Source organism: Mus musculus, chromosome 7 (assembly GCF_000001635.26).
Source record: "Mus musculus strain C57BL/6J chromosome 7, GRCm38.p6 C57BL/6J".
Classification (NCBI taxonomy): domain Eukaryota; kingdom Metazoa; phylum Chordata; class Mammalia; order Rodentia; family Muridae; genus Mus; species Mus musculus.
In genome coordinates this window covers 24951809-24978166 of record NC_000073.6, presented here as the reverse complement: position 1 = coordinate 24978166, position 26358 = coordinate 24951809, and the positions used below count along the sequence as shown (strand labels likewise).

At 50.4% G+C, this 26358-nt stretch overlaps 1 protein-coding gene, 1 long non-coding RNA gene and 1 other non-coding gene across 3 annotated transcripts; all 3 read left to right on the top strand.

Moving 5' to 3' along the window:
- The first annotated feature begins 5438 nt into the window (after positions 1-5438).
- Rabac1 (Rab acceptor 1 (prenylated)) lies at positions 5439-8417 on the top strand. Its single transcript, NM_010261.2, has 5 exons — positions 5439-5640; positions 5853-6065; positions 6309-6406; positions 7979-8080; positions 8158-8417. The coding sequence occupies exons 1-5, from the start codon at positions 5585-5587 to the stop codon at positions 8244-8246; spliced, it is 558 nt and encodes a 185-aa protein (NP_034391.1). The 5' UTR covers positions 5439-5584; the 3' UTR covers positions 8247-8417.
- On the top strand, positions 8092-8157 carry Mir7046 (microRNA 7046). The gene has a single exon (NR_106013.1). It is a non-coding gene; the product is annotated as a microRNA 7046 (primary transcript).
- Positions 8418-23690: 15273 nt separating the features above from the next.
- On the top strand, positions 23691-24643 carry Gm36809 (predicted gene, 36809). The gene is made up of 2 exons (NR_168692.1): positions 23691-24029; positions 24572-24643. It is a non-coding gene; the product is annotated as a predicted gene, 36809 (long non-coding RNA).
- The last annotated feature ends 1715 nt before the right edge of the window (positions 24644-26358 follow it).

The following is a 26358-nucleotide window of genomic DNA, read 5'->3' as shown; positions in this document are numbered from 1 at the left end:
GATGTGTGTGTGTTATGCTTGCCAGCCAGCGCTGTGGGTAGATGGGGTGCCCTCTGCCAGTGCCTGATGTTGGGTGACTCACATGAGCCCAGTTTAGCTAGTTGTGATGCCACAAAATCTTAGGAGGTACAGAGTCATGGGTTTTGGGTTCTAAGGAGTTAGACTTCTCAACCCTGTTAGATTATGGACAGGGAAAGAGGAGGCAAGGACTGGATGGTAGAATGTTCTTGTCTTGTGGAAAGGGGCCCTGAGGGAGTCCACAGCCTGATGGTGGTGTTGAGAACTGAAGCACTCCTAAGCATAGTCCTAACACTCATCAGTGTGAGGGGCAGGGAGGGAAGTAACTCGTTGATGGCCAGAGCTATGGGGAAGGTGACAAATCTGGACTCTGCACTGAGACCATCCCAGCTCTGATTCACTGTGCTCATCTCTGTCACTGAGGTCAACCCTCATGCCTTCACACCATCAAGTGCACGAGAAGAACAATAAACTTTGGGGATGGAGAAATGGCTCAGTGCTCTTGCCCAGGCCCCAGGTTCAGTTCCCAGCACCCACGTGGTGGCTTACAATGATCTGTGACTCCAGTTCCAGGGGAGCTGATGCCCTTCTCTGGCTGCTGCAGGCAGCAGGCATGCAAGCAGAGCACAGAAATACATGCAAACAAAATACACATGCACATGAAATAAAATTAAGCCAGGCATGGTTAAAGGTCCATCCTTTAATTCTAGCAGACAGGTGAATCTATGAGTTTGCAGCCAGCCTAGTATTCATAACAGGTTTTAGGTCATCTATGAGACCTCATAGTGAGACCATGTCTCAAAACATATATTTTTTTAATTTAAAATTTAAAAGAAAAAAAATTAAAGTGTGTGTTCCAGTGTACATCAGTAATACCAAAACTGGAGAAGTGAAGAAGGTGACTACAGATACTCCGAACCACACCCCTACCTCTTTTTTAATGGATTCTAGGTAGGAGCACTACCACTGAACCATGCCCCAGCCCCTCCCTGGGGGATTCTAGGCAGGGGCTCTACCACTGAGCCACGCCCCCAGCCCCTCCCTGGGGGATTCTAGGCAGGGGCTCTACCACTGAGCCACACCCCAGCCCCTCACTGGGGGATTCTAGGCAGGGGCTCTACCACTGAGCCACACCCCCAGCCCCTCACTGGGGGATTCTAGGCAGGGGCTCTACCACTGAGCCACGCCCCCAGTCCCTCACTGGGGGATTCTAGGCAGGGGCTCTACCACTGAGCCACGCCCCTCACTGGGGGATTCTAGGCAGGGGCTCTACCACTGAGCCACGCCCCTCACTGGGGGATTCTAGGCAGGGGCTCTACCACTGAGCCACGCCCCTCACTGGGGGATTCTAGGCAGGTGTACCTGCTCTTGAACTTCATACAAATGAACTTTAAAGCATATGCTTTCATGCTTAGGACTCTGTGTTAGATGGGAATCTCCACAATGCCATGTGCATTATCTCTGTTCCGACTCTAACCACATTTTGTTTTGTTTTGTTTTGAATTGGGTCTTCTGATGATCCACGTTTGAATTGTGTCCGTGTTGGGGCTGCTGCTTATAGGAAGAAATAGCCAGTCATCTTTTTATGATTTATTCTCTTTTGTTTATTTGAGGCAGGGTGTTCATATATAATTCTTACTGGCCTCAAGTTCATGGCAATCCTCCTGTCTCAGCTTCCTAAGCATAAGATACCAAACCTGCTTTTGGGTTGTTTTGGAGGGGTGTTGGGGGTTTGTTGTTCTTTTGTTTGTTTTTTGACTTTCTGAAACAGGGTTTCTCTGGATAACACTGGCTGTCCTTAAAGACTTTTTTTTTTCCTCTTTCTTAAAGATGTATTTGTTTGTTTTATTTATTAAGTACATTGTAGATGTCTTCAGATACACCAGAAGAGGGCATCAGATCCCATTACAGATGGATCCCATTGCCACCTTGTGGTTGCTGGGACTTGAACTCAGGACCTCTGGAAGAGCAGTCAGCATTCTTTTTTTTTTTTTTTTAATATTTATTTATGTATTATATGTAAGTACACTGTAGCTGTCTTCAGACACACCAGAAGAGGGCATCAGATTTCATTACAGATGGTTATGAGCCACCATGTGGTTGCTGGGATTTGAACTCATGACCTTTGGAAGAGCAGTCGGCGCTCTTAACCGCTGAGCCATCTCTCCAGCCCAGCAGTCAGCATTCTTAACTGCTGAGCCATCTCCCTAGCTGTCCTTAAATTTACAGAGATATGACCGCCTCTGCCTCCTGAGCTGGGATTAAAGGAGTGTGCCACCACCACCTGGCCCTCGGTGTTGTTTTGTTTGTTTTTAAAGATAAGTTTTCTCTGCGTAGCCCTGGCTGTCTTGGAACTCACTCTGTAGACCAGGCTGACCTTGAACTCAGAGATCTGCCTGCCTCTGCCTCCAGAGTGCGTGGATTAAAGGACTGCACCACTATCTCCATGGCATGGTTTTCAGGGTTGATTTTTTTTTTTAATTTAATTTTTTTAAGTAGGGTCTTGCAATGTAGACCATGCAGGCCTCATATTTTCAGTGATCTTCATATATCTCCTTCTCAAGTGTTAGGTTTACAGGCATATACCACCACTGGCATTCTTTGGCTGTTTAATTTTAATAGAAACCCAGAACCTAATTTCAAAGCATACATTGGGCATTTTGTATCCAACGGTGGAGGAAAAGCCCCATCTATTCCACTTCACTGCCACTAGGTGGCAGCAGCAATCCTTTTAATTTAACCATTGGACAGTTAAACCCCTTCCCTGGAGTTGAGCCTCCCAGCATGCCGGTTGAAGGAGGGCACTGGGCCGGTCAGCCTCCCAGCGCAGGGATCTAGGTCTGTGGCAAAGATGCTGTGGGCGTCTATGAGTGAGTGTGTCCCATGCCAACACACCAGAGCCAAACTGATTGTTATAGTTAGAGTTTCCATTGCTGTGAAGTGACACCATGACCGAGGCAACTCTTATAAGGACAACATCTAATTGGAGTTGGCTTACAGGTTTTGAGATTCAGTCCAGTATCATCACGGCAGGGAACATGGCAGCATGCAGGCAGACACGGTGCTAGGGAAGGAGCTGAGGGTTGTGTTTGCATCTTGATCTGACTGCATCCGGGAGAGATTATCTCCCATTGCCCACCCCCACACTATACACTTCCTCCAACAAGGCCACACCTCCTAATAGTGCCACCCTCTGGGCCAAGCATATGCATTCAAACCACCACACTGCTGCTGTGTGGTGCATATGCCTTTAAGCCCAGTTTCCCAGAGGTGGTGGCTGAAGGATAGGAGTTTGGAGGCCAGCTTGGGGCTACATAGTAAGACCCTAACACCACACACCCTGTGCCTCTGTGTGTGCATGTGTGCATGCCTGCATGCCTGCAAGTCCCCCTTTTCTCAAAACCATGATAAATAATATAAAGCTTTTAAAATAATCAAATGCTTGGGGGTGTGGCTCTGGTGCAGACTACTTGCCTACAAAAGCTCTGGGTTTGTTCTGAGCCCTGCATAAATAAGGTGACAAGATGCCTGTGATCCTTTCGTTGTTATTGTTTGTTTGTTTGTTTCTTTTTAAGACAAGGTTTCACTGTGTAGCCTTAGCTGTCCTGAAGCTCACTTTGTAGACCACACTGGTCGTGAACTCACAGAGATCCAACTGCTTCTGCCTCCTGAGTACTGGGATTAAAGACATGTGCCACCAACCCCTGGCCACATCTGTGATCCTACAGAATTCTTGGACTAGGAACAAAAATCAGAAGTTCAAGATCATACTATCCTTGCCTACAGAGCCATGGTAGAGAAAGAAAAAATAATAAAGCTGGCCATTTTCTAGCGGTGACCACCTGTAATCCCACCAGGTGGGAGGCAGAGAGGGGAGGATCAGCCATTCAGGGTTGGAGCACTTGGGGCTCTTTGTACTGTGACCTCTGGTGATCTCAGGACAAGACGATCCTGGGAGGGAGGAGTTGCATGGGCCAAGACCTCTCCTGGGACACCCACATACTCTGCTTCAATCACCTAGCACCAGGAAGGAGCATCCGCTTTGACAGAGGGACTCAGCACAGGACAGAAGTGGGGGAGGCCCCTTGAAGTCATGCAGCCGGCATTATGATCAAGGTCTCGAGTTCCTGTTAATATCTTCTGGCTTTTTCCCAGTGCCACTTGCTCTGGGAAGCACAGGAAAGAGCTCAGAGCCAAGTCCCATCTCCCACAGCCTTCTCGGATGTCTCCTACTACCTACTGACTCAAAACCCATCTAACGTGAGCCTCCTCCCTCAGGAACCTGAAAGTACCCCCTGCCTCATCACATCTCTACCTCAGGGTCCTCGCTTCCACTGTCCCAAAGGACTCCTTTCCCAGCTTCCAGACACCTATCCTAAAAATCCCAGTATTCAAATTTCTTACATTCTTTGAATTAGTTTGCCACTTTCTGCAACAGTGTTGCCTCTGGATCCCACTGCCTTCTCCACTGCCTTCTCCCGAAGCCCCGACTCCCACCAGGGCAGCAGAGACTTGAGGGTCATGAAATAGAAAGAATTTGCTTAGTCCTCTTAAAGAAACTGAATTGGTTCCCATAGCAGTCAAACCCAGCTGACTTTTGCCGCCAAACTGGTTTCCAAGGTTCTCTGTCTTTTCCAGTACTCTGGCCTTGTGGTGTCCCTCTTTAGTCTTTAGGCTAACTGTACATTTGCAGTCCTCCACTGATCTGAAGCAATGCTGGACCCCAAGTGGGAAACCCAGACACAATTTCCTGCTGAGTGGCCCATACTGAAATCCCAACCCGGAGGAGTTCCGTTCCCAGCACCCATGATTTCTAGACAGCTCATAATTGCCTGTAACTCCAGTTCCAGGAGCTCTAAAACCCTCTTCTGGTGGCACACACGCATAAACATATAAAAGTAAATCTTTTCTTTTAAAATGCAAACATTTATTTTTAAATCATGTGTATCTGAGTGTGGGTATGTGCACATGAGTATGTCTGATTGGCTAGAGCTGGAGTTTCGGGCAGTTGTGAAGCACTGGGTGTGGATGCTGGGAACCAAGCTATGATCCTTTGAAAGAGAAACAAGTAAGCCATCTCTCCTGTCTCACTTTCAAAGTAAATACTTTTAGGAAAGAAAAAGTAAATGAACTCTTTCCCAGACTTGCCCAGTTAGAATCAGAATATCTGAGTTTTCGAACAATGTTTTATTAAGCTCTCTCGAGCCAGAACGACAGCTCTGCACGGTCCACGGAAGTACGTTTCTGCCATTCGAACTCCCACAAAATCCTCTGTCCTGACAGTCCACCTGCTGTAGTCCACGCTGAGCCTCCTGAAACTACAATTCCCACAATGCCTAGAGGCTCCCGACGAGCTCTTAGCATACATCTCCCAAGATGTCTTGCGAGGCAAACCTGCCTCTTGACGCCACGATGACTACAACACCCACAATGCTTGGAGGAACAACTACCGCCCTCTAGAGCTCCCAACGACGCCACTTCCAAAGAGTCCCGGCTGGGGTGGGGCCGCCTAGGTGCTGCTGGGCTCCGGGCTATTTACAGCGGTTCTATCCACTGCAGTGCAGACATGGCGGCCCAGAAGGACCAGCAGAAGGATGCCGAAGGGGAAGGGCTGAGCGCCACGTGAGCAAGCAGGGTGTTACCCCCAGATCCGAGATGCAGGAGTCCCTCATCTCCTCAGAGGTCCTGGGAGGGACTCAGTCCTGTTGGCTCCCTCTCAGGACCCTTCCTCCTAGGGGTTCAAGGTCATGCTTGGGACCAGGTGTGCTAGAATCTGGGGTCCAGATTCTACCCTCTCCCTCCCTTCAGCTGCTCTGCTCTGCCCTGCCCATTAGGACCCTGCTGCCCAAGCTGATTCCATCCGGCGCAGGCCGAGAGTGGCTGGAGCGGCGCCGGGCGACCATCCGGCCCTGGGGCACCTTCGTGGACCAGCAACGTTTCTCGCGACCCCGCAATGTGGGAGAGCTTTGCCAGCGCCTGGTACGCAACGTGGAGTATTATCAAAGCAACTACGTGTTCGTGTTTCTCGGCCTCATCCTGTACTGCGTGTGAGTGCCTCTGCGGCCCCGCCCTCGATAGTCAGACCCCGCCCCCGGCTGCCAGGCCCCGCCCAGACCAGTTAGCCCACTTTGTCACTACAGGACCCGGTCAGTCTGTACTCCTGCATTCACCTGACCAGGATGTGGCCTTCGCTGGCCTAGAAGGACGTAACCTCAGTCTGTGTCCAAAGCTAGAGGGGCCTGGCTGACGCAGCCTCGGATACCTAACTCCTGTCTCCCACACTCTTCCAGGGTGACATCTCCCATGCTGCTGGTGGCTCTGGCTGTCTTCTTTGGCGCCTGTTACATTCTCTATCTGCGCACGTTGCAGTCTAAGCTTGTACTCTTTGGTAAGAAATCTCCTGCCCAAATGGCTCCTCGGGCCTTTCTGATCGTGGTCTCACGGAATGCAAACTTCCGAATAGTTGGGACCCAAGACGGCCCCCACCGAGCTGTCCACTAGAGTCACTTAACTTGGTCTTTAAGGGCTTAGACCCACCAGGTGCTCCCCTCCAGTCTCAGCTTCCCAAACCCAGAGAGACCCCAAAGCCCTGGCACCTCTGTCTCTTGTAAATGACTTAATCCAATTCCACTCAACCCCCCCCCCCCCCCCCCACGGAACGCATCAGCTGCAGATACCCACACTGCACACCAGGTGGCGACCTCATGCAGGCCTAGATCCGTGTTCCTTCCCAAGTCTTGGCCCTGATGATTCTCAGAGGGGAAGGCTGAGATCTGTAAGTCCGGTGGCCCCAGACTGTCACCAGGACCACTGGAAAGAAAGGTGTCAGGGAAGACCCAATGAGGGGAATCCAAAAGTTTCCGAGGAGACTTAAAATAAGTCTTTCATAGCCCAGCAAGCTTAAGGACCAAACAAAGATAGGCTGTGGCAAAGAAATAGACTGAAGCAGGTCAGAACTTGGCTTCTGCAGGTAGTGGTCACTAGGACATACACACTTTTCAGGCATAGGAGAGCGTGGGGCGGGGGTGGAGGAAATTAATATATATGTACTAGGGTTTAAAGAGTGTGTTGCTATGCCCTAGCCTTAAAAAATGTGTAATGCGGGCCCTCTGGAAGAATACGTGCTTTTAACTCCTGAGTCACCTTCTCCAGCCCCCACAAACCAAATTCTCGCAAGGTGCATCAAAGAACACATCCTTAAAACCAGAAGCTGGCCTGTGCCTCTAATCCCAGCACTTGGGAAGCTAAAACAGGAGGATTGCTACAAGTTCAGGATAAGCCTAGCCGGGCGGTGGTGGCGCATGCCTTTGATCCCAGCACTCGGGAGGCAGAGGCAGGCGGATTTCTGAGTTTGAGGCCAGCCTGGTCTACAAAGTGAGTTCCAGGACAGCCAGGGCTACACAGAGAAACCCTGTCAAAAAAAAAAAAAAATCAAAATAAGTGCCTAGAGAGATGGTTCAGCAGTTGAGTACTCAGTTGAGTACTGTTCTTGGTTTGGTTCCAAGCACCCAAGTCAGGTGGGTGCCCATGGCCACCTCCTCATGGGCACCTGATCTTGGGCACGTATGCGTGCAGGGCATATACACACAATTCAAAGAAATAAATCTTAACAAAGGAAAAAAGGGGACAAAAATCCTTAGGTCAGATTTGACTGTGGAGCCACCAGCCTGAGACTCCCGGTGACCAGGGTGGAACATCAGGCCCTAGTCTGAAGTGACCTGAGGGCTCCTGGGAGAGGTGAAGCTAGACAGCAGAGGTGGGGCAGAGGAAGGTTGTTATGGGGACAGGGGGCTTTGGGGAGGCAGGGTAGGGGCCAGGTATGGGAGACACTGATGTGAGGAGTCTGTATTATTACATGGAAGGTTCCAGAGTCTGTGACACTAGATGGGTGGAAAGTGACCCTGGACACTTGTGGGAAAGGGTCGGGTGGGAACGGCTACCTTACACCATCTGTTCCCAGGCCGGGAGGTGAGCCCAGCACATCAGTATGCCCTGGCTGGTGGCGTCTCTTTCCCCTTCTTCTGGCTGGCCGGTGCTGGCTCTGCTGTCTTCTGGGTCCTGGGTGAGTACAGGGTCTGTGTAGGGTGAGGCTGGGAGCCAGGCGAAAGAGCACAGCCTGAACCACCCATCCCCCTACAGGAGCCACGCTGGTACTCATAGGCTCCCACGCTGCCTTCCACCAGATGGAGCCTGCAGATGGCGAGGAGCTGCAGATGGAACCTGTGTAAAGTGTCCTCCAGGACCTGCCGGCCTCTCCTGCCGGCCGGCTGTCCCATCTCTGTCTGTTCTCGTCCTACCTGGCCTTGCTGCTCAGCTCCGAGCCTTCCACCTGAGGCCTCAAACCCAGGGAGGGGCTTTTGTCTTTGGAAATAAAGCTGTTACAATTGCTATTTGGCCAATACTTTCCTGGTATTTTCTCTTTTATAGGTAAGGAGAGGGGTTACTAAAACACGAGGTCTGAGGCTGGAGAGATGGCTCAGCCCCAGATGGCACTGGCTGCTCTTCCATAGGACCTGGGTTCAGTTCCCAGCACGCACTTGTACTGCACACACCCACCCACCCCCCCCCCACACACACCTAAGCATAATTAAAAATAAAAAAAAGTCAGCTGGGTGGTGATGGCACACACACATGCCTTTAATCGAAGCACTCAGGAGGCAGAGGTAGGGTGGATCTCTGAGTTTGAGGCCAGCCTGGTCTACAGAGCCAGGTCTGTAGGCATAGGTCAGGTATAGCTATATAGTGAGAACCCTGTTAAAGAAAGAGAGATGGAGGGAGGGAAGGCAGGAAGAGGACTATGGCCAGAGCAACCCTCCCAATGTGAATGAACCCGAACAGTTGGGGAGCAGCTGCAGGTCCTTTAAGGAGCCTGTCCTGGGCAGACAAGGCATCCGTTGCAGAGGCAGTGAGGAGGCAGCACAGCTGGCCTGTGACTTGGAGAAGCTTGGTGAGGGAGCCTGGACGTCGCAGGAAGCTTTGATTTTTCTCTTGAAGAGCATGAGAGAGTAAATTTTTTTTTGAGATAGGTTTCATGTAGCCCAGGTTGTCCTCAAACTCACTACATAGCCAAAGCTGGCCTTGGACTCCTGATCTTCCTGCCTCCACCTCCCCGGTGCTGGGATTACCGACATTCCGTGGTGCCCAGTGCATACATGCTCAGCAAGCATGCGGCTGGCTAAATTGGCTTGTTAGTAGAGCTTGCAGATTTGGCTGTACAGAGACCCTGGTGATGTTTCTGGGAGCCCTGAGGGACACAGCTAGGCAACCGGAGAGCAGGGAGTGGGGTCACCCAAGCCTTGCCATGCACACACACACACACACACACACACAGACACACACACACACACACACACACCTCCACAACATCGCCCTCTCAGGTCTATATCATGAGCTCACAGGGCACCCAGCAGTGCTGTGGAATCCTGCCTCGGTCATCCAAGCCTCCGGCCCAGCATGATAGCTGTGTGCCTGAAGCAAAGCCGGTGTGAGGTGTATGTGCAGAATGGAAAACCCAAGGACTGGAGGGATGACTCAGCGGCTAAGAGCACTTCCAGGAGCCTGAGCTTGGCTCCAGGCACCCACTCTGGGCATCTGTGACTCCAGCCCCAGAGGATCTGGCAGTCTCTTTTGGCCTCCACGGGTATCCACATGTACACATGCACACACACACACACACACACACACACACGTACACATAACTGAGATTGAATGCGAAACAGTAGACTTCAGAGAGTCCATGTGAAGGAGGTATACGATACTCATTACTTATGTTTATATATACCCCAGGTGGCACATCACATGCCTCCAATCCCAGCACTCAAGAGGCAGAGGCCAGCCTTGTCTCTATGGAGAGCTCCAGGACAGCCAGGGCTATATATTTGCACATATCTGTGCACATATGTACACATACACATCACATATACAGAGAGAGGTGGGACGCCCAGACTGACTTTCCGTGTAACTGCGCATGACCTTGAACTTCTGCTCCACCTGCCTCTGCTCCCGAGTTCTCGGGTGGAGGGTGGGCTTGTGCTGCCCACCACGCCTGGTTTCTGTCGTGCTGGGGAATTGAACCCAGGGCTTTATGCTTGCTAGGTGAGCACTCTACCACCCGGGGTATAGTCAGAGTCCCTCTTGTTAATAGTGATCATCTTGTTTGCTCTGCTGTGTGTGTGTGTGTGTGTGTGTGAGAGAGAGAGAGAGAGAGAGAGAGAGAGAGAGAGAGATGGGGGAGGGGAGAGTCTTATCATCTAGCCCAGGCTGGCTTGGACTTCACAGTGTAGCTCAGGCTGGCCTCAGCTTTGTGACAGTCCATGTGCATGCATGTGTGCCTGTGCATATGTGTGAGTGCACAGATGCATGTATGTGTGTGCCTGTGCATGTGTGTGAGTGCAAAGCACGTGTTTGTGTGTGCCTGTGAATGTGTGTGAGTGCACAGATGCATGTATGTGCGTGTAGCTTTGGCTGTCATGGAACTCGCTCACAAAGCTGTCACAGTGTAGCTCAGGCTGGCCTCAGCTTTGTGCCTTAGCCTTCCAAGTGTTAAATTACAGACAGGTGCTACCACCCCAGATCAGGATAATGTATATTGGAAGAAATGTTATTTTGGATATATTCAGTAAAATTGTTCATTTGACTTCACATGTATGTAGTATGTGTGCATGTGTTCGAATGCATAGGTACATATACATATATGTGTATGCCTGTGCATGTGTGTAAGTGCACAAGCACATGTATGTGAATGCCTGTGCATATGTGTGAGTGCACAGGCATGTGTATGTGCGTGCCTGTGCATGTGTGTGAGTGCACAGATGCATTTATGTGCATGCCTGTGCATGTGTGTGAGTGCACAAGCACATGTATGTGCGTGTAGCCTTTGCTGTCATGGAACTCGCTCTATACACCAGGCTGGTCTCAAACTCATGGAGAGCTCCCTGCCTCTGCCTCCCCAGTGCTGGACCACCACGTCTGGCAAATCCCCACTTTGCTTTGTGAAACAGGATCCCTCATGGAAACTGGGTCTCACTTATTTGGCAAGACTAGCAAGACCAGGGATCTTCCTGTGTCTGCCTGCTCAGCACAAGGATTACAGACCATGTCCTCATAACCAGCTCTTTACATGGGCCCAGGGGATCTGAACTCAGGTCCTCAGGCTTCGGCTGCTAGCACCTGACTCACTGAGCCATCTCCCCAGCCCCAACTTTCACTATTTATTTATTTATTTATTTATTTATTTATTTTTATTTTTATTTTTATTTTTATTTTGAGACAGGATCTCAAAAAAAAAAAAAAATACACAGCCCTGGCTGTTTTGAAACTCACAGAAGCGGGTAGTGGTGGCGCATGCCTTTAATCCCAGAACTCGGGAGGCAGAGGCAGGTGGATTTCTGAGTTCGAGGCCAGCCTGGTCTACAGAGTGAGTTCCATGACAGCCAAGGCTACACAGAGAAACCCTGTCTCGAAAAACCAAAAAAAAAAAAAAAAAAAAAGAAAAAGAAAAGAAACTCACAGAAATCTGCCTTCCTCTGCCTCCTGAGTGCCAGAACTAAAGGCTTGCACCACCATGCCCAGCTCCAAATTTTCACTTTTTATTTATTTTTTTAAAGATTTATTTATTATTTATTTATGTATGTATGTGAGTACACTAAAGCTGTACAGGTGGTTGTAAGTCTTCATGTGGTTGTTGGGAATTGAATATTTTAGGACCTCTGCTCGCTCCTGTCAACCCCACTGGCTCCAGTCGGCTCTGCTCGCTCCGGTCCAAAGATTTATTTATATTATATATAAGTACACTGTAGCTGTCTTCAGACACACCAGAAGAGGGCATCAGATCTCATTACAGATGGTTGTGAGCCACCATGTGGCTGCTGGGATTTGAACTCAGGATCTTTGGAAGAGCAGTCAGTGTTCTTACCCACTGAGCCATCTTGCCAGCCCAAAATTTCACTTTTTAAAAACCTGAGGGCCTCAAGAGGTGGCTTAGTGCACTGGTCACTCTTCCAGAGACCCAGATTCAACTTCCAGCAGCCACATGGCAGCTCAGAACTGTCTGTAATTCCATTCCCAGGGGATCAGTCACCCTCTTCGGGCTTCCTCCATCACCAGGAAAAACACCCACACACATAAAATAAATTGTATTTAACAACAACAAAACCTTGAGGCCAGCCTGGGCTACATAGTAAGACCCTGCCACAAGAAGAGAGAGAGAGAGAGAGAGAGAGAGAGAGAGAGAGAGAGAGAGAGAGAGAGAGAGAGAGAGAGCTGAAAAGAACAGGAAGTCTCCTCCCTGAATCCAAGCATAACGATGCACACCTTTAATCCCAGCACTGGGGAGGCAGAAGCAGGCAGATCTCCATGAGTTCAAGGACAGCCAGGACTACACAGAAAAACCCTGTCTCAAAACAAACAAACAAAAACCTAGAAACAACAAAGCTAATCTGGCCCACAGGGGAGACCTTGACTCTAAACAGAACACCTAGGGGAATAAATACAGCTCAGGAGTTGAACGCCAGCCGCGCTCAGCTCTGTGATCTCAGGTTTCAGCATCAAATCAACCAAGCCTGGGGGTCTGGTGGGATCCCGTGGGAGATGGGCTGCAGGGCATAAGATCGGGCCAACCAATCTTAGCCAGAGAGAATAATAGAGATGTGGAGTGAAAAGAGAGACAAGGAGGACCGAGTCCACATTTCTGTGTGAGAATTGACTGGAAGGGACCAGATTCAAGCCTTTACCTTGGGTAGATCGGAGTCTAACCCAGCTACTGAAGCCGCTCTTCCAGGATTGGCCACAAGAGGGCAGACCTGCTCCTCCTCTTGCCTTTTCTCGAGGAATCACCAGAGACCAGAGCTTGGGGGGGGGGGGGGGGGGGGCTGAGGCTAAGTTAAGCCATCTGGGGATGTACAAAGGTCAGGATCTTGATCCCATTGTTTTGGTAGACTAAGGCCTTTTATTTCTTGACCTCAATGCTAGTCATCTAGGGGAGGCTGAAACTGTGGTCCATCTGTGTAGACAGACATGATGGCCAGTTTACAGCCAGAAGGAGGAGTCTGGACAGAATGTTCTAGATGCCCTGATGGGAGATGACAGGCTGAGCACACCATCAAGGGCTGGGCTGAGTTTGTTGGTGGCAGGCAGACATTGAGACAGGCCTGGAGTTTAATCTGAGTGTGACTAGTTCGTTCTCTGTTTTCCTGTCCCCTCCCTCCCCCCTCTCCTTCCTCCCTTCCTCTCCTCTGCCCCCATCTCTCCCTCCTTCCACCTTCCAATCCTTCCCCCCTCTCCCTCCCTCCCTCTCTTTCTCCTTCCCTCTTCCTCTCCCTGTCTCTCTCTCTCTGTTTTAAATAAAAGTCTGTGGTGGGGGGACATCAGTGAGGTGACTCAGAGGGCAACACCACTTGTTGCCAAGCCTGACAGTCAATTCTCAGAAACCCAAACTCCAGCAAGTTGTTCTCTGACATCCATTTGTGTGCTGTAGATGCACCCCACCCACATACATAAACACACACACACACACATTTTAAAGTAAAACAAACAAACAAACAAACAGGGCCTCACTGTGTAGCTCTGGATGGCCTGGAACTTCTGTTCTTCCTATGTCAGCCTTCCCAATGCTAAGATCACAGGCCTGTCCCATGACGACATCTGTCTCTAAAGATCTCTGATTCTGGGATTGAGTCACCCAGACACCAAGAACAGCAGCCTCTACTGGAGATGGTCAAGACAAGAGGCCCATTTCCCCTTCTGTATGTACCTGAGGTTAAAAAGCTTTGTTCTGGAGGGCTCCAGGTTGCACTATGGAGACAGAAAGCAAAGACGAGGCTTTGGGGTCCAGTTGACTGGTTGGGACTGACTGACTGGGCATCTGGGGCTGAGGATGGGACTCAGCTGGCAGAGTGTTTGCCAGGCACCCACACACAAAGTCCCTGGACTCCACTCTAAGAGCTGCGTACACTGGGTGTGATCATCCACACCTGTAACCCCAGGGAGATGAAGGATCTCCCTCTGGGGTTCAAGGGCCCCCTCAGCTACAAAGAAAAGTGGGAGGGGGAGAGGGAGGCAGGAGGGAGAGAGAATAAAAGAAAAGTATTTTTAAAGACAAAATGTTCTCTAATAAGTTCACATGCTGTACATTGCGTAGGTCTACTTTGCTACTTGATTTGTTTGTTTGGTTGGTTGTCTTTGGTTGGTTGGTTTTGTTTGGTTGTTTGGTTGGTTGTTTGGTTGTCTTGGTTGGTTGGGTTTTTTTAAATTTTAATTAGGTACTTTCTTCATTTACATTTCCAATGCTATCCCAAAAGTCCCCCGTGCCCCCCCCCCATTGGTTGGTTTTGTTTGGTTGTTTGGTTGGTTTTGTTTGGTTGGTAGGTTGGTTGTCTTTGGTTGGTTGGTTTTGTTTGTTTGTTTGTTTGGTTAGTTTTGGTTGTTTGTTAGGTTGTTTGGTTGGTTGTCTTTGGTTGGTTGGTTTTGTTTGGTGTTTTGTTTGTTTGTTTGTTTGTTTGGTTGGTTGATTGGTTGTCTTTGGTTGGTTGGTTTTGGTTGGTTGGTTGGTTGGTTGGTTTAGGTCTTGGTTTTCTGAGACAGAGACAGGCTCAGTTCTAACCCAGGGCCCCACTAAGTGGAAGGAGAGAACTGGAACTGAACGGACTTCTGAAAGTCCTCTGATGGCTGTGCGTGTGGACACTCATAGATGTGATCTGAGAAGGAAGACACAGAAACCAAGGGTCACTTTAAAGACAGAGTCTTTGGCCTGGGTATCTAAGTGGTGATTGGGGTTGGGGGAGGTGACCTGAGAGTTCTCAGGCCCTAGTTTTGGTGGTCATGGTAGGGATGTGCCTTTGGTTAGACAGAGGTCCTAAGGGCCTAACTAGTGGTGATAGAACCTAAGGATCCTACTGCATACATTGTGATAAGACAGCTGGGGAGGGGCTCTCACTGTTCCCAGAAAGCAATGGCATCATGGGACTGGGAAAGCATTTTGTCTTTTCGAATGTCTGCTTTCCTGCCTCAAGGGACAGATTAGGAGACTCCTTTTTTGTTTGTTTGTTTGTTTGTTTGTTTTTCCTTGTTTGTTTTATGAGTCAGGTCTCAATTTGTAGCTTTAGCTGGCTTGGCACTCACTATATAGACCAGGCTGGTCTCGAACTCACACAGTGCTAGGACCAAAGGCCTGTGCCACCACATCTGGCAGATCTGGAGTCTTTTCTGGCTGAAAAGTGACAGGGATCAGAGTTGTTTGAGGTGTCAGGAGATTTGAATTCCTATCTATCTTGGGGGTGATGAGAGTTCAGTTCTAAGTATGGTAGTGTGTAAAGTCTTGACCACCAATAATGTCATCCCAAACTAGATAAGCAATCCTTTGACCTCTGGAACCCCTTGCTTGGTCTCATGGCATGTGACAAATGTCTAATTTGGGGTGAGTACTATTAGGGGTCCTGGAACTGAAGATTTAGTTGGAGATGAAAGACCTTGGGTTGGACAGTTTAAGGGTGGCAGACACCAGAGGTTTGGGTGTGTACTTTAGGTAGCAGATGTGATGGCCCAAGTCCCCTTGGAACTGGAATTACAGACAATTACGAGCCACCATGTAGGTGTGGGGCATTGAACTGGGGTCCTCTGGAAGAGTAGCCAGTGCTCTTAACTACTGAGTCATCTCTGTAGTCCCTGTTTTTATTTTTTCAAAATAGAAATTCAGGTAGCCCAGGCTGGCCTGGAGCTCCCTATGAAGCCCAGGCTGGCCTTAAATTTCTGATCCTCCTACCTTTATATTCTGGGATTACAGGTGTGCACAATTGCACCTGGTTTCTAGAAGGCAGAGACAACTGGAACACCATTATCAGGATGGAGATGTCAGAGACCATGGACGTTCTCTGACTGGTATGATCTTGAAACAGGGATCCAACCAGGTGTGGGGTATCTCAAGTTAGAGCTCATTTGTTTAGTATGGGGTAGGGGAAACTAGAACTTGGTTATCTATGTGTCTATCTATCTTTCTTTCTTTCTTTCTTTCTTTCTTTCTTTCTTTCTTTCTTTCTATCTATCTATCTATCTATCTATCTATCTATCTGTTTTGTTTTTTTTTTCAGTGTTTCTCTGTGTAGCTTTAGCTGTCCTGGAACTCTCTCTGTAGATCAGGCTAGCCTCGATCTCAGAGATTGGCCTGTCTCTGCCTCCAGAGTGCTAGGAATAAAGATGTGTGCCCCCAGTGTTATTTTATAACTAGGAATCAGTTGTTCAGTTTGGAATGAAATGAATGGGGTTCTAACATCCAGTTGGGGGTGCCACACGGAATTTTCTGTTCTGATTGGCATGAGTGGAGTAGGCATCTGTTTTTCTATTACAACAGTCAACTAAAGACCGAAGGGTCTGGGTTTCTAGTCGTACTGGTATTCCCTCCACACACCCACCTTTTTCTTTCTTTTGTGTGTGGGACAGGGTCTAGAGGGTAACCTCAAAAAATGTTGCCCACCCCCTTTCAGACAAAGGTTTTACTAGCCTGGAGCTTACCAATTAGGCTAGAGTGACTGACTACCCCAAAATCCTCCTGTCTCTGCCTCCCTGGTACCAGGATTATAGGCGTGCACCCATGCACTGAACCGCAGACTTCGTGCTGAGATTATAGGCACACATCCATGCATTGCCACATCTGTCTTTTTAGATGGCTGCTATGAACTTGCATGAAGGTCTTTATCAGCTAAGTCACGTCCCCACCCCTGTTTTAGGACTAGCATAGCTGGGGACAGTCTCCCTGTTCCAGGTGACAGCAGATAGAGACATGGAAGCTGATGCATTTTCAGGCTAGAGTGGCAAAAGTTGCAGGAAATGTCTTTCAGGGGCATACCAGGTCCCATGCTAGGTATATCAGTATGGCTGAGTCTGAGAGCAGTGTTACTTGAACAATCCTGGAGAAGAGACAGCAAGCAGCAAAGGCCTTTGGCAAACGCAGATCTTGAGCTGGGGAGCTCAACTGGTAAAGTGCTCGCCTCGTAAGCATGTGAAACTGCCTTTGACCCCAACATCATGTAAAAGCCCACGAGCATGGTGATGCATGCATGCTGGGCAGTACATGTGGTGATGCATGACCATGCACGGTAGAGTATGGTGGGGCATGATGGTGCATGGTGGGTCATTGTAGTGCACGGAGGAGTATGGAGGGGCATGGAGGGGTATGGAGGGGTATGGAGGAGTATGGAGAAGTATGGTGGAGTATGGAGGGGTATGGTGAAGTATGGAGGGGTATGGTGGAGTATGGTGGAGTATGGAAGAGTATAGAGGGGCATGGAGGGGTATGGTGGAGTATGGTGGAGTATGGAGGAGTATGGTGGAGTATAGAGGAGTATGGAGGAGCATGGAGGAGTATGGAGGAGTATGGAGGAGTATGGAGGAGTATGGAGGGGTATGGAGGAGTACGGAGGAGTATGGAGGAGTATGGAGGGGCATGGAGGAGTATGCAGGAGTATGGAGGAGTATGAAAGGGCATGGAGGGGTATGGAGGGGTATGGAGGGGTATGGAGGAGTATGGAGGGGTATGGAGGAGTATGGAGGGGTATGGAGGAGTATGGAGGGGTATGGAGGGGTATGGAGGGGTATGGAGGAGTATGGAGAAGTATGGTGGAGTATGGAGGGGTATGGTGAAGTATGGAGGGGTATGGTGGAGTATGGAGGGGTATGGAGAAGTATGGAGGGGTATGGAGGGGCATGGAGGGGTATGGAGGGGTATGGAGGGGTATGGAGGGGTATGGAGGAGTATGGAGGAGTATGGAGGAGTATGGAGGAGTATGGAGGAGTATGGAGGGGTATGGAGGGGTATGGTGGAGTATGGTGGAGTATGGAGGAGTATGGAGGGGTATGGAGGGGTATGGAGGGGTATGGAGGAGTATGGAGGAGTATGGAGGGGTATGGAGGGGTATGGAGGGGTATGGAGGAGTATGGAGGAGTATGGTGATGCATGGTGGTGTTTGGTGGTGCATGGTTATAATCCCAGTGCTGAGAAGATGCAGACAGGGGCATCTCTTGGGTTCTCTGGCCAGTGAAAGGCCGACTCAAAAACCAAGATGGATGACTCTTGAAGAACGACATGCAGCTAGATGTGTGCACACACCTTTAATCCCAGCACTAGGGCGGGGGTGGGGGAGGGATGTCAGAGCTAGATTAATCTCTCTGAGGCCAACCAGAGCTACAGCTAAGAGTATCTCTCTGTCTCTGTCTCCGTCTCCCTACCCCTGTTGTTTGTTTTTTCCAGACAGGGTCTCACTATGTAGATCTGGCTGTCCTGGAACTCACTCTGTAGACCAGGCTGAGCTCAAGCCTGCTTCAGCCTCTTGAGTGTTGAGATTAAAGGCAGAGACCACTACACCTGGAAGACTGTCTTCTTTTACCTGTGTACACTCACAAACACACACGCATAACAAAACAAAACTTAAATATGGGGCTCTGAGGAAGTAGATGCCTGTAGTCCCAACCCTAGGTGTTTGGGGCCAGCCTGGGCAACATAGAGTCCATTAAAACAGAGCCGAACAAAACGAAGTACTAAATTTGTTGTAACTGAAGTACTTCCCGGCAAGTTCTGGGGCTGCTGAGGAGAATGAAGACCAAAGCAATCATTAGTAAGGACAGTTGAAGACCTCAATGTCAGATCAAGGGGTGTTGGCCGTGTGCACCTACAATCATGATGCTTAGGAGTCCATGGCAGGGCCTGGAGAGATGGCTCAGAGGTTAAGAGCACTGACTGCTCTTCTGTAGGTCCTGAGTTCAAATCCCAGTAACCACATGGTGGCTCACAACCATCTGAAACAAAAGCTGATGCCCTCTTCTGGAGTGTCTGAAGACAGCGACAGTGTACTTACATATAATAAAAATAAATAAACAAATAAACAAATATTTATTTATTTAAAAAAAGAAGAAGTCCATGGCAGCACACACTCATAACAAACACACACTCATAACAAACAAACAAACAAACAGACAAACAAACAAACGCCAGGCATGGTGGTGCACACCTTTAATCCCAGCACTCCGGAGGCAGAGGCAGGTGGATTTCGGAGTTCGAGGCCAGCCTGGTCTACAAAGTGAGTTTCAGAACAGCCAGGGCTATACAGAGAAGAGAAACCCTGTCTCAAAAAAAAAAAAAAAAAAAAAAAGTCCGTGGCAGGAGGATTGCTGTGAGTTTCTAGTCAGTCTGGATAACACAGAGAGAACTTTGGGGGGGGGGGGGACTGGATGTATTAGCACAAGCTTTTAATCCCAGCACACAGGAGGTAGAGGCAGGCAGATTTCTGTGAGTTCAGGGCCAGCCTGGTTTACAGTTCTAGGTCAGTTCTAGGTCAGTCAAGGCTATATAGTGAGACCCTGTCTAAATATTAATAATAGTAATAATAAAAAATTTTAGAATAAAAATGACTGCTTATGCATATGAGTGTTCTATCTGCATGTATGCCTGCAGGCCAGAAGAGGGCACCAGATCTCAGTATAGATGGTTGTAACTACCATATGGTTGCTGGGAACTGAACTCAGGACCTCTGGAAGAACAGCAAGTGTTCTTAAACACTGAGCCCTCTCTCCAGCTCTAAAAATGACACTTTTCAAAAAGCCCTGGTTGTGGAGCTGGAGAGATGGCTCAGTAATTAAGAGCCCTTGTTGCTCTTGGAGAGGACTTGGGTTCCATTCTCAGCAGCCACATGGTGACTCATAGCCATTTGTAACTCCAGTTCTAGGACATAAGACACCCTCTTCCAACCTTTGAGGGAACCAGGCAAGTACACAGTGCACATATATACACGCAGGCAAAACACTCATACGCATAAAATAAAGTAAATAATAAATAAAAAAATACCAATAAATAAATAAATAAATAAATAAATAAATAAATAAGAGAACATGAAAAGCCAGTATAGGTAAGATTTCAGATTAGCTTCTGTGGCTCCTGGTATCCGTTTAATGGAGGTGGCGTTTGGAGTGGGTTATCCAGAGTTCTGAGGCTGATCACATGGGTGCTTAATTAGAGAGAGTGACGTGACGAGTCAGGTCTTGGAGATTCCATGTATCTGGATTGGGGGGGGGGGTGTTAGTTTGAAGGCTTTGATACCTAGTTCAGAGACTACCTGACCTTGAAGCTCAGATGATATTAGTGTTCACTAACTGGGGGTGGGAGAGTCTAGTGCTATTTTACTGTTTTTTAATTTTAAAAAATACTTACGGGCTGGAGAGATGGCTCAGAGGTTAAGAGCACTGGCTGCTCTTCCAGAGGTCCTGAGTTCAATTCCCAGCAACCACATGGTGGCTTATAACCATCTATAATGAGATCTGGTGCCCTCTTCTGGCCTGTAGGCATACAGGCAGGCAGGGTGCTATATACATGATACATTAATAAAATCTTTCTAAAAATACTTTATGACATATATATATATGTATATAGACATACACACACACACACACACACACACACACACACAAACACACACACATATATATATATATGAGATTCTGTCCCCAGAGAGCACAGGCAGGTGGGCAGGTTTGGTGGCAGGCCCCTTTCCCCTCTGAGCCGGTTCACCAGCTCATGGTGTTTATTTAGTAGTGAGAGTGGCTTTATCACATGTGTGCCCAGGGGCCATGTACACCTCTGGACCTAGCTAACCCATTGGATGAGAAATATGAGTCCCTGATGACAACATGGTCGGTAACTGAACTGAGACCCAGAGCCCGGTCTAAGGAACTGAGGCCAGTTTAGGGCACAGGACTGTGGGAGTCCACAGTCCTAGTTTTAGGGGCTCACCAGTCTGTCTAAGGGTGCTGATGCTTGGCTTGGGGGACATCCACTTCTTGGCGCTACTGTAGTGATCTTAGAGTCTAGAGGACACCAGCCACTGCCCTGGTTAGGACAACAGAAATGGTTTCTCCCTAGCCAGATGTGCCACCACACAAATGCAGTCCCAGCAGTTAGAAGGCTGAGGTAGGAGGATTGCTGCAAGTTGGAGGGCAGCCTTGGCTGTCCCTGTAGCTGCAGCAGTCTGGCCCCACCTTCACACAGCCTCAACTCTTCTCTCCATCCTTGTCTTCCCCTGTCCCTTATGTGAAGTCCACGCAAGGGAGGATATAAGAGGAACCCATCCCAAAAGCCTATCTTGTCTCAGCAGAGACCCCCGCTAATATGGTGGTTCTCCACCTATGGGTTGGGACCCCTTTTGGGTTCAAATGACCCTTTTTCAGGGGTCGCTTAAGAGGATGGGGGAAAACACAAACATGTACATTATGATTCATATCGGTAGCAAAATTACAGTTATGAAGTAGCAATGAAAATAATTACAACATGAGGAACTGCATTAAAAAATAGCAGCAGCATTAGGAAAGTTGAGAGCCACTATTCTAATGGGTCTCCTTAGCAGGTTCCAGGATCCTGAGGGGACCAGTGTTCAGACTGCTCTGATGAAGTCTGAGGCAAACATCCTAAGTCGCAGTCCTTTGTTATGTTGCAAACATCCTGGGGTTGGATGAAGGGTAGCTGACCTTGAGAGAGAGCTCCAGGCACCTAAAATGAGGGGCCCTTGACTTGCTTGCTCAGGGGCAGAATGGTGTTGAATGGGGCGCTAACCGTGTTTGGTGTAAGTTTAGTCTTTTTATTGCGCTTTTGGAGTGTCTGAGGTTGGAAGGCTGGGAGGCTTGTGGGAGCACGTTGCCATGAGCTGGGTGACTGAGATAAAAACTCTGGGGTGTGTATTAGGAGAAGCTGAAGCCAGGGGGGAGGGAGCACAGAGGTATCAAGACATTGTCCAAATGGTGGTCCACACCTATAATCCCAGCATCAGAAGTCTGAGGCAGGAGGATTGCACTGTCAAGGCTAGCCTGTGGACTAAACATCATCATATAAAGCTTGTCTCAAAACAGAAGAAACCAAACAAAAGCCAAATGTGTTTTAGGGTATCAGTGATCAGGCCCTGATGTCATCTTGGGGGTATGGGGATACCATCTAGTGAGATGACTACATTCTTTGGGGAAACTTACATTGAAATTACAATTTAGAATCAACACTGGAGATTCTGTTACATGATTTGGGGAGTTTCAATCCGATATTGTAGTTTGAATGTGCTAAGAATGGGGGTCACATGAGGAGTGGAGTCCGGAGGCCCATTTGGCCAGATATTCTGACGCCTTGATGTCTGTCAAAGGTTTACTGAGGAAGGCCTAATTTGTTTGCCCATTACAGGGCCCTCGATTCTAATTTGGGGGTGACTGTTAGTTTAGGAGTAACTCATAAAGTTACCGGTATTGATTTTGGGAAGACTGAGCTAAGACCCTCTCCCTTATCCTTAGGTACCTCTAGGCCCAGAGCCTTTGTTTGGGGATGAAAGGGACCAGGGCCCCAAATCCTCTCTGTGGTGTTTGAGGCTGGGCTACAAAGCAAAGAAGTGGAGGTTTATTCAGGTCACCTGAGATAACCCATTTGAAGACCTGGGCCTGACGCTGACGTCTTCTCAGGAGGGGGTTCACAGGCCTGGTTTTGTGGGCACCTAATGTGTCCTTTATGGAAATCTGATACTAGGGCTCTGGGTCCCCTATGTCAGCTCGGAGAGCTGCTCCCAAGGCTGTACCCCACCCTGGAAACGTTCAGGGAGACAGGCCAGTTGGGGGTGCCTTTCTTGGGGGGGAGTCACATGCCTAGAATGCATGCCAGGGATGAGGTGAGGTGGGGCGCTGCGGAGGGATCAGGCTGCAAGCAGGGGTTCCCGCGGGAAGCGGAGCGCAGCGGGGCAGCCGGCGGCGGGAGGGCGAGCGCTGGAGTGACAGCAGAGGAAGAAAAATGGCCCGAGAAATCAGAGTGGACGCGCTGGGGGCGCGAGTCCGGGAGCGGGTGGCGGCGACGGCTGCGGGTGGGGGCCGCGCCTCGGCCTCCAGGGATGCCGCCCGCTCGCCTGTCGGGTCCCCGTCCTGGAGGCCACATCCAGCGATCCGACGCTCTCCCCTAACTCTCTTCAGCTCACCCCCTCCTGGCCCTAGGCCCCCCGACTGCGCGGTGCAGGTCCCCCTCTGGTGTGTACACAGCCTCCCTCCGTGTTCTAACGGAGTTCTAACGTGTTCTAACCCTCTCCCCCAAGTTGTAACCTTTCTTCCTATGTTCTTCCCCCCCCCTCGCCCCCGCCCGCGTTCTAGACACCTTGTCCGCAGTCCAGTCCCCTTGGCCGGCGATGTAACCCCTCTTCCCGCGTTATAGCTCTTCTCTCCAGGTTCTTCTCTTTCTCACTGCCTGCGTTCTAGTCCTCCCGGCTTCTTGCTAATTCCCCAGCCCACCCCACCAACCTTCTACTCGGCCTCGCCTGCGTTCGAACCCCTCTTGCCGACGTTCTAGCTCTTCCGCCTGCACTCTAGTGTTCCCCCCGCCTGAGTTCGAACCCCTCTGCATGTGCTCTAGTTATCCCCATCGAGTTCTAACCTCTCCGCCTACGTTCTAATCCCGAGTCGCCCAGGTTCTGAGCTGTCTGGGTTCCATCACCCTTTCCCCGCCCTGCCCTAGGCCGCCTCCCCTTTTCTAACTCTGCTCTTGCAATCCAACTTCCTCTTTCTCCAGTCCCCCGGGTACCCCTTTAGTGCCCCCCAAGTCCCTTGCCAGGGTTGCGAGCGGAAATGGGGAGCGCACGGCGACGGCGGCGGCGGGGGGGAGGGGCGGGGCGGGGGCGGCGGCCAATGGAGCGGGAAGCAGGACAAATGAGGCCCGGCCCGCGCGGCCGACAGGCCCCTCCATCTTCCCATTAGCGCCTAATGGCCCCCCCGCCGCCGCCTGATGAAGATTTATCGGCCCCGGAGCCCCCGCCCCCCGGCCCGGCCTCGCCGCACCCGGCCCCCACCGCCCTCCCGCCGCGGACACCTGATGAAGCCGTCACCGCGGCGGGAGGGGCAGCTGGCGACCTCGACCAACGCTAGGCCGAGACCCTACCGGGCCGCCAGAGTTCTGGGAGCCAGAGAGTCCCTGAGACCCGGAGACCCGATGGCTAGGGAGCCCCAACAGTCAGCCGGACCCCTAGGTCTGAAGGAGGGCTGGGCCTGGATCCTAGGGCTAAGGGAGGAGGACAGATGGGGTCTGAACTCCTGGGAATAAATGAGGGAGGAAGGCTAGGGCCTGGACTCCTAAATGGGAAGGAGGAGGAGGGCTGGGGTCTGGAGCCCTGAGTCTGAGGGAGGAGGGCTGGGGTCTGGAGCCCTGGGTCTGAGGGAGGAGGGCTGGGGTCTGGAGCCCTGAGTCTGAGGGAGGAGGGCTGGGGTCTGGAGCCCTGAGTCTGAGGGAGGAGGGCTGGGGTCTGGAGCCCTGAGTCTGAGGGAGGAGGACTGGGGCCTAGACACTTGAGTCTAACTAAGAAGGGCCATGGGTAACTGCAGAGGGCTGGCCTGGCCCCTTTTGTCTGAGGGAACAGAAGCTCAGAAGTTGGGACTCTTAGAGTCTTGGGGAGCAGAAGTCTGGGAACTGGACTCCTGGGCCCCAGGCTGGGAGCTTGGCACTGGGGGTGGGGTGGGGGGGGCTGGGTTGGGAGGCCCCTGATTGATTTCTGTTTACCGGCTGTCCCCGCAGGCGGAAGAGCGAATCGCGCCCCATCCATCAACAGGCTCGAAGCCTCCCTAATAAAAACATTTTACTCCTAAATGATCTCGAACTAATTAACTCAAAGTGTTAATTAAAGTTTGCGCAGACAGCATTGTCATCAGGGAGGGCGGTGGATCCATCTTCCTGAGAGAGAGACAGGGTTTGGGGGGGGCCTGGCGGAGAAGGGGGCTCCCCATCCCCCCTGCAGAATTCTGTCCGCTAGAGGTTCTTGGTGTCCATCCAGCCTTCATTGTTTCTGCAACTGGTCTTACTTTCTGAGTGTCATAGTGTCGGTCCATCCTGAGTCTGCATGTCTGGCCATGTCTCCCCATCAAACCCTCATTAACATGGAACTTATATGTGTCTTGAGTATGAAGTGATGGTCTATGTGGACACACATGCTTGTGTGCCAGAGCCTGTCTGTGGACACATTTGGTAGAGACTATCTGTCAGTCGTGTGTGTAGAGATGTGTGTGTGTATCCCTGAGTACCTGGACGTGTGTGTGTGTATTGGAGTTGTATGCATGTTTTGGAGTTTGTGTATGCATGTGAATTTGAGTCCAGGTATGCGTGTGGACACACGTATGTTTGGATCATGTGTGTCAGGGTTTGTGTGTGCACAGGTGTCTTGAGTCCTGGTATGCATGGGCCCCGGTATGTTGGGTGGTGTGTGCGCTGGTGCACATGCAGGATGTGTGTGTACATACCCCCCTGTGTGAGCATGCTGTGTGTGGCCAGTGATGCCTAGCAGCCTGGTGTCCCTAGACAATAAGGATCTTGGGGCCCCAGCTGTCTCCCTGAGCATTCCCTGGAGAAGGCAGAAATATAGGTCCAGGGAAAGGCCGGAGAGAGAGCAACCTGGCCCAAGTTCATTTGTCCACCTCCTCCTTGGTCTGCCATTGCTAGAGGGGCAAGGAAGCTGGGGCCAGGACAGGCCACCAGGCCATGGGCATCGGTGGGGTGGCTGGCTGGGCGGCCCCGGTGTGAGCTCATACATCAGGGCTGACAGGCTCCGAAAGCCCCGGAATTAAAACCTAAATCGAATATTGATCACCCGCTCCGGCCGTGGCGTCCACGCCGCCCCCCGCCCCCCCAGCTGCTTCACACTTGCTCCTTGCTCCCAGTGCTCAGAGTCTCTGCCTTCACTGTCTTTCTCTCTGTCCTTCCCCTCGATTTCTTCTCCCTTCCCCCTGCCCCTGGCCTTCCCTTCTGTTCACTCTTCTTTGGTCCCAGTGAGTACCCTGTCGACCAGTGACAGAATCAGAGGGAGGGAGGGAGGGAGGGAGGAAGAGAGAGAGAGAGAGAGAGAGAGAGAGAGAGAGAGAAACAGGCCCAGACACAGAAATGGTTAAACACAGACACACAGACAGACTGGGTGACCAGAGAACGCTGACACACTGACAAATGCAGACTGATAGACACAGGCATCACTGCAAGTCACTCCCTGAGTCACATACTGACAACATCCGCCTCACAAAAATCCTGCTCACAGTGGTGGTGACACTCCGATATAGGCCTGCAGACACCTACAGGCCACTGGTTTACACACACACACAAGGTCACACAGGCATGATGGGGTGGTGACATAGACAGGCATTCATGCAAGCTACACAGACAGAGAGAGACAGAATCAGAGAGCATAAAGTGTCCATGCAGACAGACAGACACACAGAGTGACAGAGGACACAGACACACCCCTGCACCCCCCGTTGCCCAATCATCTTTTCACTTCCCACCCTAGACAGCACCCCCAGTCTGAGTCTAAAACCCAAAAA